The sequence below is a fragment of the Bufo gargarizans genome, chromosome 5, assembly GCF_014858855.1.
Source record: "Bufo gargarizans isolate SCDJY-AF-19 chromosome 5, ASM1485885v1, whole genome shotgun sequence".
Taxonomy (NCBI): domain Eukaryota; kingdom Metazoa; phylum Chordata; class Amphibia; order Anura; family Bufonidae; genus Bufo; species Bufo gargarizans.
Genome location: NC_058084.1, coordinates 135,533,479 through 135,551,886, shown reverse-complemented (window position 1 = coordinate 135,551,886; position 18,408 = coordinate 135,533,479). Strand labels below are relative to the sequence as shown.

Below are 18,408 nucleotides of genomic sequence, written 5' to 3'. Positions count from 1 at the left end.
AGTGGAGGGTAATGAAATAACTCCATAGTAGAGCACATGAAGATAAAATGAGGAATTGTTCATGTTATTTCCCAATTGTTTTTAATATGTCCTTTTGTACCTTTGCCATCGTTATTACACCCGTTTGCTTTTATGTCTGCGAGAGAGTCATTGTCCATTGTACACACTGGCACTAATAAAGCTGTGTTTAGTTTTGTTATATGGCTGCTTTTAATATGAGACTGCTCTACCTTGGCTTCAAAGTGCGGGATATAGAGTCATAAAGGGCTTATTTGCAACGTGGACCTTGCTGCCAAAAGTTCATTTGTAGTTTGAGAACAGATTAAGAAGTGATCATGCATTGTCCATATGGCATTTATTATTCTTTGCTTCATAACAAGCTGTCTACTTTTTGTAAAATGCAACATAGTTATTAATGTGTAACACACGTCCTATAGTAATGTTCTAGCAGCAAACAAGAGGTCTGTTGCTACTTACATTGCTATTCCTTTATGACACCTAAGGCCAGCAGTCACCATCTATGATCTTTAGACTAGGTGCCCCTTCAGTTATATCCAGTGATCCATATTAGTTTCCTTCTAGGGTGGTGCAGAAAATACCAGAGGCAAACTGAAGCTAGAACTGATCCCATAGTTTTCTATAGGATTGTTCATGAATCTGGTACATTACCTGTGATCGTGGTCGGAGACAACTGATGTATGTACACCCAGCCTAAGGCTAGGTTCACATCTCTGGTTTGGTATTCTAGTGGTCTGTTCCAGCAAAGGAGCAGACTACCGGAATTACCATATCTGGCATAGTTGGATAATACCGGCCACCGCCAGATCCCCATTTACTATAAAGGGATCCAGCAGGTATCTGGTGGATTTCCAGTATCAATGCCAACTTTCTTTCAGAAAGTATTTTTTCTATAATTTATGCCAGTTCCCTGCCAAATCCCATTATATTGAATGAGGGTGTGGTGGTGCCCACAGGTGTCCAACTGTGCCACATACGGTAATTTCGGTAGTCTACTCCTCTACCAAACAAAGATGTGAACCTAGCCTAACACTGGTAAGGTTTATAAGCCTGGACTACAGATTACCAAAATAAGGGGTCAAAGGACTAAATGTTGTATTATCAGGAGGTCTGTCTGGAGATCTTCTCATTATAAAGAGGTGCATTGGCCTTGTGATCACCCGTGGTGCCATTATTTGCTTTCTTTCTTGGTAACCTATTGCATAAGATCAATCCTTGTTTGTTCTTTATTACATTACAACCTTTATCTCTGGGTTTTAAAAACAACCATTAATTTTACAGACAGCGATAACATATCTTAATACATTATTACTCACAGGTCCATTGATCTTTATACTGCTGTTAATTAGATTTATGGGAAATATTTAAGACCCTGGCAGCAAATGTTATAGCCCAATGATTGTCTCTTTAATCAGTTGAAATCTGAAATTTACGGAAGTTCTTTTATTTCTTACCTGTTTATGCAGCCTTCTTCAAGGAGGATTGGGCTGTCTTGTGCCAACTGTCACACATCAACTACGACATTATGGCGCAGGAATACAGAGGGTGAGCCTGTATGCAATGCCTGTGGCCTGTACATGAAGTTACATGGGGTATGTTCTACTTTTTATTGCTAAATTTCTTTTGCTATAAGTTCTAATTTTCAACATATATCATATTATAGCTGTTGGAGCCTGTTAAAGGTTTTATCGAAAAAAAATTTAACTGATGATCACCCGTCGATCAGCTATTTGAGAAGGCCGCGGCACTGGCAGTAGCATCGGGGCCTTCTCGAGCTTTTCCTAAACCAGTGATGTCATGTTCAGCAGTCACATGGCCTAGGCACAGCTCAGCCCCATTGAAGTGAATGGGGCTGACCTGCCATACCAAGCACAACCAGTATACAATGTACTATGCTATGCTTGGTGAGCTGAGAGAAGGCAGTGGCGCGACTGTGAGCGGTGCCTTCTCAAACAGCTGATTGGCAGGGGTCCTGGGTGTTGGACTCTCACCGATCAGATACTGATGACCTATTCTAAGGAGAGATCATCAGTATAAAAGTTTCACAAAACCCCTTTAACTCCCAATTTTTTTGAAAATGATATTAGTGATCACTTGTTCAACTGAATTTTTTCAATATTGTCAATTATGCGATTCTTCTACATTTACTAGGTATTACACCTGGACACTTGGGGTCTGTGCTTCATGTTCTGTAGGAAGTCATTAAAAATCTAAGCAGTGCCTCCCTCCTATATTTAATATGTACCTCTGTATATAAGCAACTATTGATACAAATACGCTCTGTATAAATGTAGAGATTTAAGACATATCAGCAATGTTGCCCCCCTGGAGTAGAAGTCCAAATGATCCATAACAAAGACCATGTAAAAAAAATTAGGGAACATTTAATATAATCTTTTTATAGTGATTTTTATGGGAAAAATAGAGCCCTTCCAGGGTGTAAGCTTTGCAAAGGTGAATTGACAGGTTACAAGTCAATTTGTGGAAAACCAGACATTTTATATATTTAGGAAGCAGAATATATTGTAGATTTATATTCCCTTTTATATATTTAGGAAGAATAATCTTGTATTCCTGTTCTTGCAGGTTCCTCGACCACTGGCTATGAAGAAAGAAGGGATCCAAACTAGAAAGCGAAAGCCAAAGAATCTAAATAAGTCAAAGTCCTCTTCTAGTAATGGTAGGTTGTACGTGTGTGTGTGTGTATATATATATATATATATATATATATATTTGAAAATAAAGACATTGAATCCATCTTCCACTAAAAGCGGTGTCATGAGTAAGGGTCTTAAATCCATGATCTGAAATGCGTAGACGTTGTTTGTGCTTTGTGTTTATCTTGAATTTTACTGCTTGGAGGAATAAAGGTCATGGCTTTTATTGGTAGCTGGATTCAATCTCTTCATTTTCAAGTTGCCTTGTATGCCCGAGTCTAGGCATTTCCATGCTTCCTAAGTGATTATAGCAGGTGTGAGCGCTGCTGATCTTTTTTCAGACTATAAATATATATATAAAAAATTTTCGTTTATTGAATTTTTTCGTTTATATATATATATATATATATATATATATATATATATATATAAAATGAATGGAATTAAATAAAAAAAAGTTCACAAATAATCACATAAAGTGTGTTATTGGAGTGAAATATCTTACATTGTTGTCAGAGAGTAATGCCCCAGTAGACGTCTTCTTTCCTCTGCATGGTAAAACATAAAGTGTGAATTTAGTTTATGACCTCTTATGGGGAATATTTTATGTAAAGAAATACAAAATATGTAAAAACAATTTGTAGAAAAAATTTAAATGCAAATACAACGAAGAGAAAATAAAACTAACCAAAATAATACTGAAACCTACATTGTTCCAGCAAAACATATCACGTCAAAGCAAACTAATGAAAATAGGGAACCTTTTGAAACATTTTTTAAAATAATTTACTCCTACTAAATTGTTGAAGCTTGCAGTTCCAATCCTTTGTTAAAGAACTGTGACATCCTATAATTCAGTTTGCATGATGATGCTGCTGCCACCAGAGGAAGTTCTCGGTCTTCACTTTGTATTGACATGGATGGTTTGCCTTCATAATCTCCAACTGATCTCTCTAGTGCTAAACCTACGCAAATAGAAGGATAGGGTATCGGGGCAGAATAGCTGGAGAAAAAATATACATACAAAAATGTCAGAACCCATGTAAATCATACCTATTATTCTGCACTCAAGTTCAAAGCTATTGGCCACATTTTATCTGATGAAAGGGGCTTTCTAGTATTTTCATATTGATGGCATATCCTCAGGATAGGTTCTCAAGATGATCGGTGGGGGTCGGACTCCCGGTAACCCTACCGATCAGCTATTCAAAGAGTCCGTAGAGCTCACGTTAATCAGTCACATGGCAGGTGAAGTGAATGGCGCTCAGCTGCTATCAAATGGACGTCGCTGTTCTTGGTAGGCGGGAAGGATGCAGCAACACTCACTAGAGGATTCAGCAGGGGTGCCGGGAGTCAGACCCCTGCCATTCTCATATTGATGACCTATCCTGAGGGTAGGCAATCGATATTAAAATCCTGGAAAACCCTTTTAAGCCATGTACAGTGGTGACAAAATAAAAAAAATATATGAATTTCCTGTAGCTCCTGTGATATATCTATAAACCACCACGTACATCAAAATCTTATTATAGCGTATGTCATTTCTAGGTACTGGTAACCACCAAATCCCTATGACTCCGACTTCCACAACGTCATCCACAAACTCTGACGACTGTGTAAAGAACGGTTCTCCTAACAATCAGAGCACAGCTTCTGGGGTAAGTGTCATATGATAACATAAGAATACAACACAGCGTCTTATCTTTCCCACTATCTTATCTTGAGGAAGTTATCTCCGCAAACATTTAGCTTTCAATGTCTGATAGCATGAATGCAAGAAAATCATAAGTCATAACAAAGCCAATATAAAAAGTAGGATTCTGTTTCAATTTGGTTAAGTTGTATCTAAAAGATAAGTGCCTGATTGCTAGTCATACACACAATGACATTTTTTATTTCTATATTTTATTTTAAAACAGTCATGGTTTTGTTAGATACATTGTGACCTTTGACACAATCCTTTTCATGGGTTTTTACTTCTTTTAAAATGGATTTATCATGGAGGAAACCCTATTGCAAATGTAACATTTATTACTGCTCCTGTCTTCTGAGGAACCCCTAAGCAGGTTCCAGGGCTAGCTGGATTCTAACCTGAAAGGGAACTAATGGTCCTGTCCCCTACTGAGTAGATGAATGCTCTATGTTTATAATAAATTATAACAGACTGAATTTAAGAATCTGAACCTCTTTAAGAAATCTTTACTACTGTATAACCAACGAGAACTAAGAAACATTTCATTGCAAGTTTAGGGTGCATTCACACAACCACATGTATTTTGCGGTCTACAAAAAATATTGATGACATCCATGTGACGTTCATGTTGCATTTTTTTCCTGTGGATCCATTTTAACAATACCTATTGACAAGAATAGGACATGTTCTATCTTTTGTGGGACTACAGACATATGGATGCAGACAGCACACTGTGTGCTGTCCGCATCTTTTGCGGACTCATTGATATGAATGGGTCTGCATCCAATCAGCAAAAAATGTGGATCGGATGCGGATCAAAAATATGGGACCTTAGATAGATATGATTCTTATATGAGGTCATCAGCAAACCAAATCACGTACTAGGAAGCAAATATTTTGAGATGAACCGCCATAACACTATAAGGGTATGGAGTGGATTCTCCTTTTTTTTTAATCCCCCTCTGATTTTGGTTTCCAAAACTTCAGAAATTCTGACTATGTGGATGCAACCTGGGGCACCCTTGTCCTGGGGGATCCAGAATGTTGTATAAGGAATCGCACAAGTAGACAATGAGAGAAACAGAAAAATGATTCATCATTATATTTACAATGTGTATATTGGCTAGTTATATTAAGGCCTCATGCACACGGCCGTTGTTTGGGTCCGCTTCCGTGTGCTGTCCGCATCCGTGGCTCCGTTCCGCGGCCCCCGCAAAAAAAATATAACATGTCCTATTCTTGTCCGCGATTTGCGGACAAGAATAGGCATTTATATTGCCGGCGCCCGTTCCGTTCCGCAAATTGCGGAAGGCAACACGGGCGCCTTCCGTTTTTTGCGGACCGCAAAAAACTGCACGGTCGTGTGCATGAGGCCTTAGTGTGATGCTTCCATGTTTTATTCCATTCTGTAACGCTTTTTATTCATACATATAGAGACTCTCAGGATTATGGACATATACAAATAACAGAGCTCAGTAAAAGTAAAGGAATGCTAAAAGAATTCAGTGTTTAGGGCACTAAATGGATTTATTGCAAAACAGTTCCAAGTACTGAAGGACTCTGGCTTAGATCTATTCACTAGAAAGTTGTGTCAGCAATTTTATCTTCATACCACAGATATTTTATCTACACGCCCAAACCATATTCACTATGATGCTTCGCTGTGTATCCAAGGCAAAAATATAGATTTTTGCTGTATGTTGATCCATATTAAAACAGCAGGAGATCATCATCACAATAATTAAAATAATTCATTGAATTATTTACATTAAAACTTAGATGGTTACATTATTAAGATTATTGATAATTCTTTCTGTCTCTCGAGGTGGAAAATAAAATGCACCAACCCTGCTAAAGGGCACACTAAGGCCACTTTCACACAGTCAGTGTTTGATCCATGATTTCCATCAAAGGTTGTGCACCAAAACCAGGAATAGAGGCTAGACAGAGATAAGGTATAATGGAAAGATTTGCTCCTGTTTTCTGTTTTTTACTTGTACCTGGTTTTGTTTCACAATCACTACTGGAAATCACTTATCACACACTGACTATTGACTGTGTGCCTTTAATCTCAGTATTATAGTAACGCATAATAGAGTAAAGCAGGGTATATAGGCACCTGAATAGCATCCCTGTGCCAAAAATTGGTGCACTTTATTTTAAACATTTTTCATGAGACAAATGAGCCAAAAAGTATATTCCACTGTTCCTTGTCCATCAAAGTGTGTGACTTGCTGGAAAGGGGTGTGGGGGCCCATTAGGATGCAACATTTCACACCAAAATTTTGGCACAAAATTCTGTACCAAAGGAAGCCGACCAGTAGGTGCATAAAGTTAGACAAAAATGTCTTGCCATGCACCAACTTTATTCACGTAGTTCCAGCAAGCTGTTCCAGCAGAGAACAGCCTACCGGAGCTATCTGTATCTGGCATTGGCAGATGTTACGGGAATGCCGCCGACCCTATTGACTATAATGCGTCCTTCTTTTGATGCAACCCATAATTTTATTGGCCTTGGCAGCAGCTGCCTGATACTAGTTGCTAGAAACTGGGGGCGCTATACTTGTATAACGTGGGATTATGTAACTGTTACCCTGCTGTCAGTGTTATTACCACTTCTATATATTCCTTCAGTTGGTGCATAGTGCTCAATGAGCTCTAAGCAATGATTAGATGAGTCGGCTAAGCCGCTTCCTTTACTGGACCCAGTGATCATGTGATTTCCGGATGTCTCAGGCACAGGAGAGCTGCTGGGTCTTAGCAGACCCTGATCAGCTCTGCCTGTGTCAAATGCTCCCACAGGGAGAGCTGTTTTCTCTGTAACCAGGGCTCCTTTGGATGACCTTATCTCTAAGTAGGCTTCACTACAGGTTTTGGCTCACAATAACTGATGGAAATAACTGATCAAATAACTGGTGTGAACTCAGCGTTAGGGCTCATGCACACGACCATATGTATTTTGCAGTCCGCAAAAAACATCTGCAAAAAATACGGATTACGTCCATGTCCTTTCCATATTTTGCGGGAAAGAACAGCTGGACCCTAATTGAACAATTCTATCCTTGTCCGTAATGCGGACAATAATAGGGCATGTTCTATTCTTTTTGCAGAACGGAAATACAGACATCCGAGTGTGGATGGTGGCGTGGTCCGAGGTTGAGTGGTGAGCCAGAGCTTAGTCTGGTCTCTTATCCCCTGTCACAGCTCTGTGGCGGTGTGCTGTTTGTCACACAAGCAGATCAGCTTCAGCACGGCCTGTTGACACTTCCCCACTGCAGTGCTACACAGCTTTCAGCTACCGACTGATGGCTGACTGGTGCTGCACGCAGATTATTTAGAGGTGGAAGTGGAGAAGGAGGTGGAGGAGGAGAAGTGGGGGTTGGAGCCACTAATGTAGGTGGCGGCGAAAACCCTGATGGAATTAGGGCCCGCAATCCTTGGTGTCGGTAGCACCCGTGCCATCCCAGGGTACGACTCGCTCCCCTGGCCTCCACAATGTTGTGCGGTCAGTGAAATGTAGCATCCCTGGCCGAATGCACTTGTCCGTGTGTCCGTGGTTAAGTGGACCTTCCCAGTAACTGCGTTGGTCAGGGCACGTGTGATGTTACGGGACACATGTTGGTGTAAGGCGGGCATGGCACACCTTGAAAAATAGTGGCGGCTGGGGACTGCGACATCAGGCCGCTGAAGGCCTCAGTGTCCACAAGCCTAAATGGCAACATTTCCAGGGCCAGTAATTTTGAAAGTTGTGCAATTAGTACTACGGCCTGTGGGTGGGTGGCTGGGTATTTGTGCTTGCGTTCAAATGCCTACGGTAAGGACATTTGTACGCTGCGCTGGGACACGGAAGTGGATGTGGTCGCTGATGGTGCTTGCGAAGGTCCAGGTGCAGGGCGGGATGCATCCGGGCTTGCGCCTTTGACAGAGGATTGGCCAGCAGGTAACACAGGGCAAGAGGAGGCAGTGGTGTGACCCGCAGACACAGACTGTGGACCCAGGCGTTCGGCCCACTTATTACGGTGCTTAGATGCCATGTGGCGGATCATGCTGGTGGTGATGAGGTTGCTAGTGTTGATGCCCCGGCTCATTTTGGTGTGGCACAGGTTGCAAAGTACTATTCTTTTGTTGTCTGCACTTTCCTCAAAAAATACTGCAGAACACCTACCCCTTGGCAAGGTAGATTTCCGCAAGGGGGTGCTCCGTGGAACAGTTGCGGGCCTGTTTGGTGTGGAACGCGTCTTCTCCCTTTTGCCACCCCACTGCCTCTTCCAGTCTGTTGCGGTGCAGCAGATCCTTCCCCCTCTGTACTACTGTCCTCGCTCGGCTTTCCACCTTCCCAGGTTAGGTCAGTGACTTCATCGTCCACCACCTCCTCTTCCACTTCCTCACTCTGCTCATCCTCGTGACTTGTTTACCTATCCACAACCTCAGTGATTGACAACTGTGTCTCATCCTCTTCATCGACCTCTTGAGAAAGTAATTGCCGTTGACTTATTGGCAACTGTGTCTCATCATCATCATCCACCTCATTAAACACTAATTGCTGTTCCCCACTGTCATCTTCTTGTGACTGGGGATGCTCAAGAGTTTGGGAATCAGGGCACAAGATCTGTCCCTCTACAGGCGTGTTTGGCGAGAGGGCCAAATCAAGGAATGGCGCAGAAAATAGCTCCTCAGAATATCCGAGTGTGGAATCACTTGTTTGCCCAGACTCTCCATGGTGGGAGGAAGGAGGATCAGGGTCAGGATTGGGTTGAGCAGACTCTTGGCTACTGAGACTGGACTTGGTGGAAGACAGGGTGGTGCTTAAGCGACTGGAAGCATTATCTGCTGCAATCCAACCGACCACCTGGTTGCACTGGTTTGACTTCAAAAGTGGTGTCCTGCAAACTGGGACATGAAGCTAGGTATTGTGGATGATTGTTTTTCTTGTGCTCTGGCAGCAGGCACAGTTTCAATATTCCCAGGGCCACGGCCTCTTCCCCGTCCCTTACTGCTCGCCTTCTTCATATTAAATGTTATATATGCTTGAAAGTATGTCACACGTACAGTAGCGTAGGATTTGGAAGCGTATGTGCAAAACATTTTTAAAAGGTATTTGGGATGTGGAAACGTCACACAGGAGATATACCACAGATAATGTCAATGCTGTCGACAGCAACTAATAAAAAATTGCAGGGAATGTCACAGGTATTTGGGATGAGGAAACGTTATACAGGAGAGGTACCACCGGTAATGTCACTGTCTAAAGCGTCTACGTAAAAAGTACACTGTATGTCACAGATAAAAATTTTAAGCGCACACTTTACACTGGACATGTGGCATTGGTAATGTCACTGTCAGAAGTGGACAGGACATGGAGACTGAGCCACAATAGGACTCTACAATGTGGAGAATCACATTTGGGGATGATGTGACCAAAAACAGCAGGTAACACAACAATTTGAGCAGAGGCTATAGACACTGGGTATTGAAGGACGGTGGAGTACTAATCATAGAATGATCAACGTTGATGCATTTGGAGATCTGTGTCACCTGTTCACAGCAGCAACATGGGTAGGTAACATGGTACCTGTAGCAGGGTGGGACGAGTGGTTTGAATTATCTGTATAATGCCATTCTATGATTAGTACTCCACCGTCCTTCAATACCCCACAGTGTCTATATGTCAGATGCTAAGACTGAGAGTAAGTCAGTTGTAATTTACCAGGGAACAGCATTTGCATCCGCAACCACTCCAGTGTCTATAGCCTCTGCTCAAATTGTTGTTTTACCTGCTGTTTTTGGTCACATCATCCCCAAATTTGATTCTCCACATTGTAGAGCCCTATTGTGGCTCAATCTCCATGTCCTGTCCCCTTTGCTCTCACTTGTATTGATTATGTCATTTGAATTGAATAAAATGCGATTTTTTACCATGATACATCCTCGCTCTTTTGTTGTATAAGTTGTAGTAGGTTGGGGAGTTAGGTATTGCTATTGGGGTTGTTGTAGGCTATAACTGTCAGAAGCGGACACCGTCTATTGAAAAAGTTCACTGGATGTCACAGATATTTTGGGGATGCGCACACTTTACACTGGAAATGTGGCGCAGCTAATGTCACTGTCAGAAGCGGACACCGTCTATTTAAAAAGTACACTGGATGTCACAGATATTTTTGGGATGCGCACACTTTACACTGGAGATGTGACGCAGCTAATGTCACTGTCCGCAGCGGACACCATCTATTGAAGAAATACACTGGATGTCACAGATATTTTTTGGATGCGCGCACTTTACACTGGAGATGTGGCACAGCTAATGTCACTGTCCGCAGCTGACACCGTCTATTGAAAGAGTAAACTGGATGTCACAGATATTTTTGGGATGCGCACACTTTACACTGGAGATGTGGCGCAGCTAATGTCACTGTCCGCAGCGGATACCGTTTACGGGAAAAGTACACTGGATGTCATCGATTATTTTTGGATGCGCACATTTTACACTGGAGATCTGGCGCAGCTAATGTCGCTGTCTGCAGCGGCCTAACTATTGTATGCTATTTAGCACAGGATGCGATAAAAATAGATATTGCTGCCACACATAATAGTCCTTTGAAGGACTTTTGATTCTGTAAAGTTTTAGCTATTTAGCACAGGTTGCGCTAAAAATATAGATTGCTGCTGCCACACACAATAATCCTGAAAAGGACTTTTGGGTCCCAGAAAAGTTTTGGTGGTATACATTTTCTTAAATCACTCCCTACACTGTCTGTCCCTTCCTCAGCACAGCACTCCCTGACTAAGAATGAGCCGAACATGTGTCATCGGGTGCTATATAGCACCGGATGACACGTTCCGGCCAGCCAATCACTGTAATGGCAGCAGCCAACATGGCTGCGACATTACAGTGAAGGCAGTACTTACCTGCACGTTTATTGGCTGCGTAGAAACTTGCGGGGCAGAGACTCGAGCATTGCGCTCCAGCACTTGTGGTATTCGGCCGAATACCGCGAAGTGCCAAACTAATGTTCGGCCGAGCATGCTCGATCATCACTAGTACAGATCACCCACGAAAAATGAGCCCCACACAGCTCCATAAACATAACAAAAAAAAAGTCAGAATATGGAGACAAAACGAAAAAAAAAACATTTAAAGTTTTTTTTTTCTAGTATAAAAACCCAAGAAAAACTATGCATATGTGGTATTGCCGTAATCAAACTTATTTGGAGAATGAAAGTAACTGGTCAGTTTTACTGTAAAGAGAATGCTTTGGGATTTTCTTTCAGATTCCTGCTATATTGTATGTAATATTAAATGGTGGAATTGGAAAGTGCAACTTGTCCTCCAAAAAACAAGCCCTCATATGGTTATGTGAACGGAAAAATAAAAAAGTTATGGCACTAGAAAGGCAGGGAGTAAAAAATGTAAAAAAAGGCAAAAATGAAAAAAAAAAATAATAATAATCCAGGGCTGAAAGAATAAAGAGCTATAGTTTGAATAATAAAAAAAAAGACTTTTTGACTTTTGGATTTAGTATACATTTTACTGTAAATAAAGCTTTAAAAAAAAATTATAAAATCTCCGAAAAATATAATAATAAAATAAAAAATTACACAAAAACTATTTTGGTAGTCACACAATAAAAAAGTAAGAACTGTTAAACCACCACATGTGTTAAATCATGAAAAAGCATTTCCAGGCCTGGTCATTAGGGAACAACCGCAAGGCACTGTGGTAGAATGCCATCTTGTTAACCAATGAAGACCGTGCTGTTTAGTTGGTCTGCATTGTTAATGGCTGCGCTGTATTGAAGGTGCAGAGGGGCCGTTTACAATGCAGACACTTACTAACATAGCCTATGTTGAAATTCTGCACCATTTTCTATATTTTATAATGTATGCCCCTATGTTTACACAGTCTTTTGTGCTGTCCACACAGAGGTCCTGTCCATAACATGGCCGTTGATGGAGGGTCATGTGACCAGGCAGATCACATCCATGTGATGCTTCCACCAGTCCAATACACTGCACCTGCCATGTGTTTGAATGAAGGAGACATCACATGGAGGTGACCTGCCTGGTCACATGACCCTCCATCAGCAGCCATTTTATGGACAGGACCTCTATGTGGACGGCACAGAAGACTTTGTAAACATGGAGGATTTCTTATGAAATATAGAAAATGCTGCAGAATTTTAACAAAGGCTATATTAGTAAGTGTCGTATAATCATCTCACAAATACATTGGTCAATAGTAAGTAGAAAGTGGCCAACCCCTTTAAGTAACTATTTTACCTTTTGAACTTGGGTGGGGGAATACAGTTAATCAATGACCTATAAATGGCACTATGTGACTTCATATTATTGGCCGATGGCTGCAATTCCATAGCTAGTAGATCCTTCTTTCAAATCTTGATGCCATAATTTACAGTGACAACTTAAGTATAGCCGCATGGAATTCCTAGCAGAGAGCGCCTGATATGTCTGGCTCTGTGAGCTCCTCAGAGAGGAAAAAAAACACGTCTATCTTGAAGTTCTGAGTTTGGAATCCTTTGCTTGAAGTATCAGATATTGTTGAGCAACTTAACAACTATATTTAGAGGAACATAAATATAAATAAATGTAGATAATAGGTCATATTCTAACTCGCACATATATTTATTATATTTACCACTCATGATACTTTATTTGATGCAACATAACCTTAGGGAAATCCTGTGTGTCAGTCTAGGCGGTCATATTGTGGTCTAAATAACGGTGGATGTATTGTGTCTATTTCAAACAAACCTTTATTTATTTATTTTTTAAGAGAAAGCTGTTGATTGTTAGCACAATGGGACAGATTTATTAATCTGGGCATGCCATACAAACAGTGTGCAGGCACATATCCTGTTGATGAATGTGGCATAGGCTAGAAAGAATATCAGATTGGGCCTGGCACTGTTTTATAGCGAAGTGATAAATCTGTCCCTATGTGTAAATATATGGCAGATGTTTGAGCACCATATTTTATGACATATTTGCACCATTATAATCCAGTGTCTTTATAAAGTAATTAACTTTTTTTTTTTCTTTAGACTATAATCAATGATTTTCAGTCCACAACCTATTTTTTTTTCACTTTTTTGCAACCTTCAAAGTAAATAATTTTATTACTATGACTGTTATTATTATAAAATGTATATATTCTTATGAAATAGCAAAAAACTGTTTTTGCATTCACCCAGGAAGAAACTTGTTCCTACGTTGTTACCACTATTTTACAAAATTAATATTATATAGACTTTAGGAAAAAATTCAGGATCTGTTGAGTCATTCACCTGTTTATAAGACAGAAAGCTGCTTAACTCATTGACTTAAGAAATCACATTAGAAATGCAAATACTTACATCTGTTTAGATTGTAGGTATCTTTTTCTATTTTCACTTTTCTACACATTTTACCCTTATATTATCATAGTTGACAGAATAGATACAACATCTATACCACAGCCTGTGAATGTCGTGTCTTAACTAAGTTAATATATTTACTGCTTACTGTCTTATCACCTATTTCAAATTTTTAATATGTGTCCTTTTTATGTTCTTTTTTAAGGTTGGATCATTGTTAATGTCTTCTCAGCAAAGTGGGAGCACAAGCCCAGCTAACAACGCACTAAAGTACCCAGGGCAAGATGGGCTGTACTCAGCTGTCAATTTGGGATCCCCCTCTGAAGTTGGCGGTTCTGTCCGACAAGATTCTTGGTGTGCCCTGGCCTTGGCTTGATAACTGTTGGAATGTTTTTTTGCTTCAGTAAACCTCCTCCTTGTACTTTTTAAAGCCAAGTCTGCAGATTTCCATGAAGACGACTTTATAATCCTTAGTGCCTTGGTTTATGTGGAGATTTATGGAGAACTTTGTAAAACATCTATGCAAGAGGATTGAGACCAATATCTTTCGAGATCATGTTCTAAGAAGCCACTATTGAATGAACTTCCTAACATGGATGATGCATTTACTCCTCATTAGAAGAAGGCCTTTATACTCCATCACACATGCTGCCTTGTGAAAAGACACTTGAACCAAGTTTTACTTTACAGGCTTCCAGTTGGTGAATCTCACTTTATTCCCTCATCTATCTTAAATGCCTAAATCCACTATTTCAACTTTTCTAATCATCTCAAGAAGTTTTTGCTTCTGTCACTCCTGTCCTACTCTATCCAGTAGAAGGAGATCACATTATATTTTCTACAATTCAAGCCTGATTCCCCTTGTAGCAACATTAAACACAGCTTTACTTGACTTTGGCAGATTGTTGAAACCAGATATCATTCATTGGTTGCCAAACTAGGCTAGCTATGAGAATGCCAAATGGTCTTGAGGATAAATAGCTGCATATCCTCCTGGTTGTTGGGTTGTCTATTGTGTATGCACACATACAAAACTGAAACACAATAAAAAAAATATTCATGTGTTTAGGGCTGATGAGAGTCGTGTGAGCAGGAATGGCGTTGGGTCGGTTTTCCATCAGATTTGTCTTCTCCCAAATGTGGATTATACAAATTTTTGTGAGAGTAAAGTAGCTTTCATAAATATAATGAAGATAGTAGTACATGAGCAAGTGTTAATTACACCCTTACTTAAGACTTATACCCCACTAAACTCAACATCTGCCAACATTTGCACCAAGATTACCACCAATCATGTGGGTCATCCTTATTTACTTTCTTCATCTTTTGTCACAATTCATCTCCTTTATTTTCTCATGAAGAGACAAAACAAATGTTTCAACCACCCCTTATGTGTAAAGTCAAAGTTATAGTAACTATCTCATAGTAGCAGCTATTAAGGACAATATATACTATTTCTTGAAACATGACGATATCACATCAGTTCTGTTAGTATCGCAACACCAACGTCAATTAGGTTCAGGTCTATGACAAGGAGACTAAGTTACCACTCTGTACATTGTCACCACAGATGAGAATGGCTTCCTCGATAGTGGACAATACAAAACATTTAGAAGGGTTCTGGAGGAGAGTTTACCTTGTTTCCTTTTCTAGGGCCTGTTCTCATTTATGATTACAAAGATGGAAAGAAGAGTGGATCTTCCTAACCAAGCCTAAGGGATATCAAGCACCACGATCTAAGGTTCTTCAGTGTACCAATTACCAAAAACAACATTCGGGTGGAGGGTTTATCATTATTTGAGGTTTATGTATGTGACTGGATTGTTCAGTCCCTATGTGCATACAGGGTAGCAAATGATACTTTTTCTTCCACAATACAATATTTTTGTAAAGAGAAAAGTGCAATTGCCATTGCAGCAATCAGTGTTAAATCATTTACGTCAGATTTAACAACTTTTTGTATGGAATGTATACATTTTAACTTAATGGTACTTTAATAATTTAATAATAATGTTAAGCTGGCATTTTTTTAACTTTCCCCCAATTTTGACAGGCGCCCCCTACTCCCCCAATCCCATTTCCTCAACAAGATTTAAATGAACATTTTGTGTTTATTTTTTTTAATTGTAATTTTCTTTCAAGAACAAATATTCTCAGGAAAATGGTCTTTATTATTGAACTTTATAGAGAATGCAAATAACCCCACTACCTATTTGCTGTTGAATGTGTGCAAAGTGCAACACATGTTAAATTTTAAATGTTTATGTGTTAAATATGTACATAAGGTAAAGAACCACACTTGTGTGACTGGCACATTGCTAAGTTGGTTTTATGTTATTTTTTCGCCATTTTTATGGGATGTTGTTTGAAACGTTGCCATAATAGAGCTTTAAAAATAATAAAAAAGCCTATTGTTTTTATCATTCTTTGTGCTTTTCTTGAATCCTTGAACTATGCTACTGTCATGCAATGAATGCTTGCACAGCTGGAAAAACCCTTTCCCATACCAACCTGTAGTTTATCTGCTACAGTAAACCACAGGAAAACCACAACAAAAATGACAAGTGTGAATACAGGACTCATGCACAATAACAGAGTAATGTATGGGGTCATGTAAGCACTCATTGTGCTGCTGTATAATGGTCTGGATAGCACCATCTTATGGAATTGTTTCATTTCCCTAATTTAAAAAAATCACCAATGAGCAGAATGTGCAGAAGAATAGATAAAACTGCAGCTTTTAAAATTTGCAGCATGCTGTCAAACCTACAGTACTGTATATAGTTTTTTTCACTGCATGGGGAAAAACTAGCTTTCTAAGGCATTATTTTGGACTTTGTAATGAATTTTTGCAATGGAAATTGCTCCAAAAATCCAGAACAAATATTGCATGTATGTGAATATGGCCTGGGTTTCATGCACTCAATCATAAGTATTTTTCTATTGGATTTTCTATCGCTCAATCCTGATAATCCTTGTACCAGGGCCACAGATCACCTGATGAACAAGCAAAACCCTTGATTAATGGGTGAAATCATCATTTATGCAGACACCTAAATCATTGTAAATATAGATCTGCTGCTCATAAACAATGAATCTGTATGAGGACGAGTGATTGCTCATCAGTATACAATGGAGGTGATTGCTGCATGTAAATGCAGAATAGTCCCTTACCGATAATTGCCTACACAGTTGGCACATGTAAATGCATCTTTTAAGTGGATTTAGACCAACCAATAATCATTCATATTATCGAGAATGTTCAGCTCAACCCCAATAGAAAAAAAGGGAACTGAATGAGTTATTCTGTGGCATCAGATCCCCCAAAAGTGTAATTCACTGAAAAGGAAATCAAAATTACAACATATTACTGTAAAAAAGGCAATTCGTGAAGGAGGTAAATAGGATAGGTCATCAACATCAGATCGGCGGGGTCTGAAACCGATTAGCTGTATGAAGAGATGAAAATGCGCCATGCGTGAGTTCTGTCTCCTGTCTCTCTTCCTGCTCGCTGTAGACATAGCAGGGCGAGTAGGAAGAGGGATCTGATATTGATGATCTATCCTGAGGAGGGTTGGGTTTGCTGGAAAAGGGATTGGTGCCTTTCAGAAAATAGAAGGCATCATAAAGAAGCAGTATTATTAATTCTGAAGCAAAACCCAAAGTTAAAACATTGTTGCTACAAGTAGCACAAAGATTCTAGGCATACCTCCAAAGTAATGACAGAATTAGTGGAGTAGCCAGTATCGGAATCCAAAAAGAAATTTGGATTGAAAAAAAAAAAAGGCAAATCAATTAGATTCACAAATCTGACAGACACCAGTTCTGTCCGAAGGAATGGCAAGAAAATCCAGAAAAGTATTGCGAGGAGCTTTTAGAAGATGCCCCAAGTGTTAGACTCAAGTTAAAGGGGTTTTCCAGGAATAAAAAAAAGGAAAATACTTAAATATTACTTTATGATAAATATATCCCCAAATACTTTTCATTAGTTATAATGGCTCCTTTTGTCTAGGGAGCAATCATTAAGAGAAATAAAATGGCCGCCGTCCTATTAGTACACACAAAACCTGTCCTAATCACACAGCAGGACAAGTTACTTCACAGCACTGAGATAAAGAACTGCCTCATCCTCCTCTCTACTCTGCCTGTCAGGGATTATGATCCCGAATACAGGTGAATCTCTGTGGGAATGGAGATGATGAAGAATACATGAGAGGAGGGTGGGGATGTGGCTAATGAGCAGCAGTACTTGCATGCAGTCTCCATTACCACAGCCTCACATTACCACAGTCTGTCTATCCATTCTGTATTAAATTTCCCAAAGATTTGGCTAAAGTTGTAAACCACTTTATTCAGGATCATAATCCCTAACAAGCAGAGCAGAGAGGAGGATGAGGCAGCTCTTTACCTCAGTGTTCTGAAGTAACTTGTCCTCCTGTGTGATTATTAGGACAAGTTTTGTGTATACTAATAGGATGGCAGCCATTTTGTTTCCCCTGATGAATGCTCCCCAGACAAAACAAACCATTATAACTAATGAAAGGTATTTGGGAATATATTTATTATAAAGTAATATTTAAGTATTTTCATTTTCTTAATTCCCAGAGAACCCCCTTTAAGCAAATAAAAGGCAATGACACCAAATACTAACAATGCGTATGGAAACTTT

At 39.8% G+C, this 18,408-nt stretch overlaps 1 protein-coding gene across 4 annotated transcripts in view; it reads left to right on the top strand.

Moving 5' to 3' along the window:
• GATA6 (GATA binding protein 6) overlaps nt 1-16,162 on the top strand; it is a 34,470-nt gene extending 18,308 nt beyond the window's left edge. For all 4 annotated transcript variants that reach the window (XM_044293553.1, XM_044293552.1, XM_044293550.1 and 1 more), the window contains 4 exons: nt 1,485-1,610; nt 2,605-2,698; nt 4,224-4,333; nt 13,945-16,162. In XM_044293553.1, the coding sequence (XP_044149488.1) occupies nt 1,485-1,610; nt 2,605-2,698; nt 4,224-4,333; nt 13,945-14,115 (501 nt within the window). In that variant the 3' untranslated portion in view covers nt 14,116-16,162. The remainder of the gene's footprint in view (nt 1-1,484; nt 1,611-2,604; nt 2,699-4,223; nt 4,334-13,944) is intronic.
• The last annotated feature ends 2,246 nt before the right edge of the window (nt 16,163-18,408 follow it).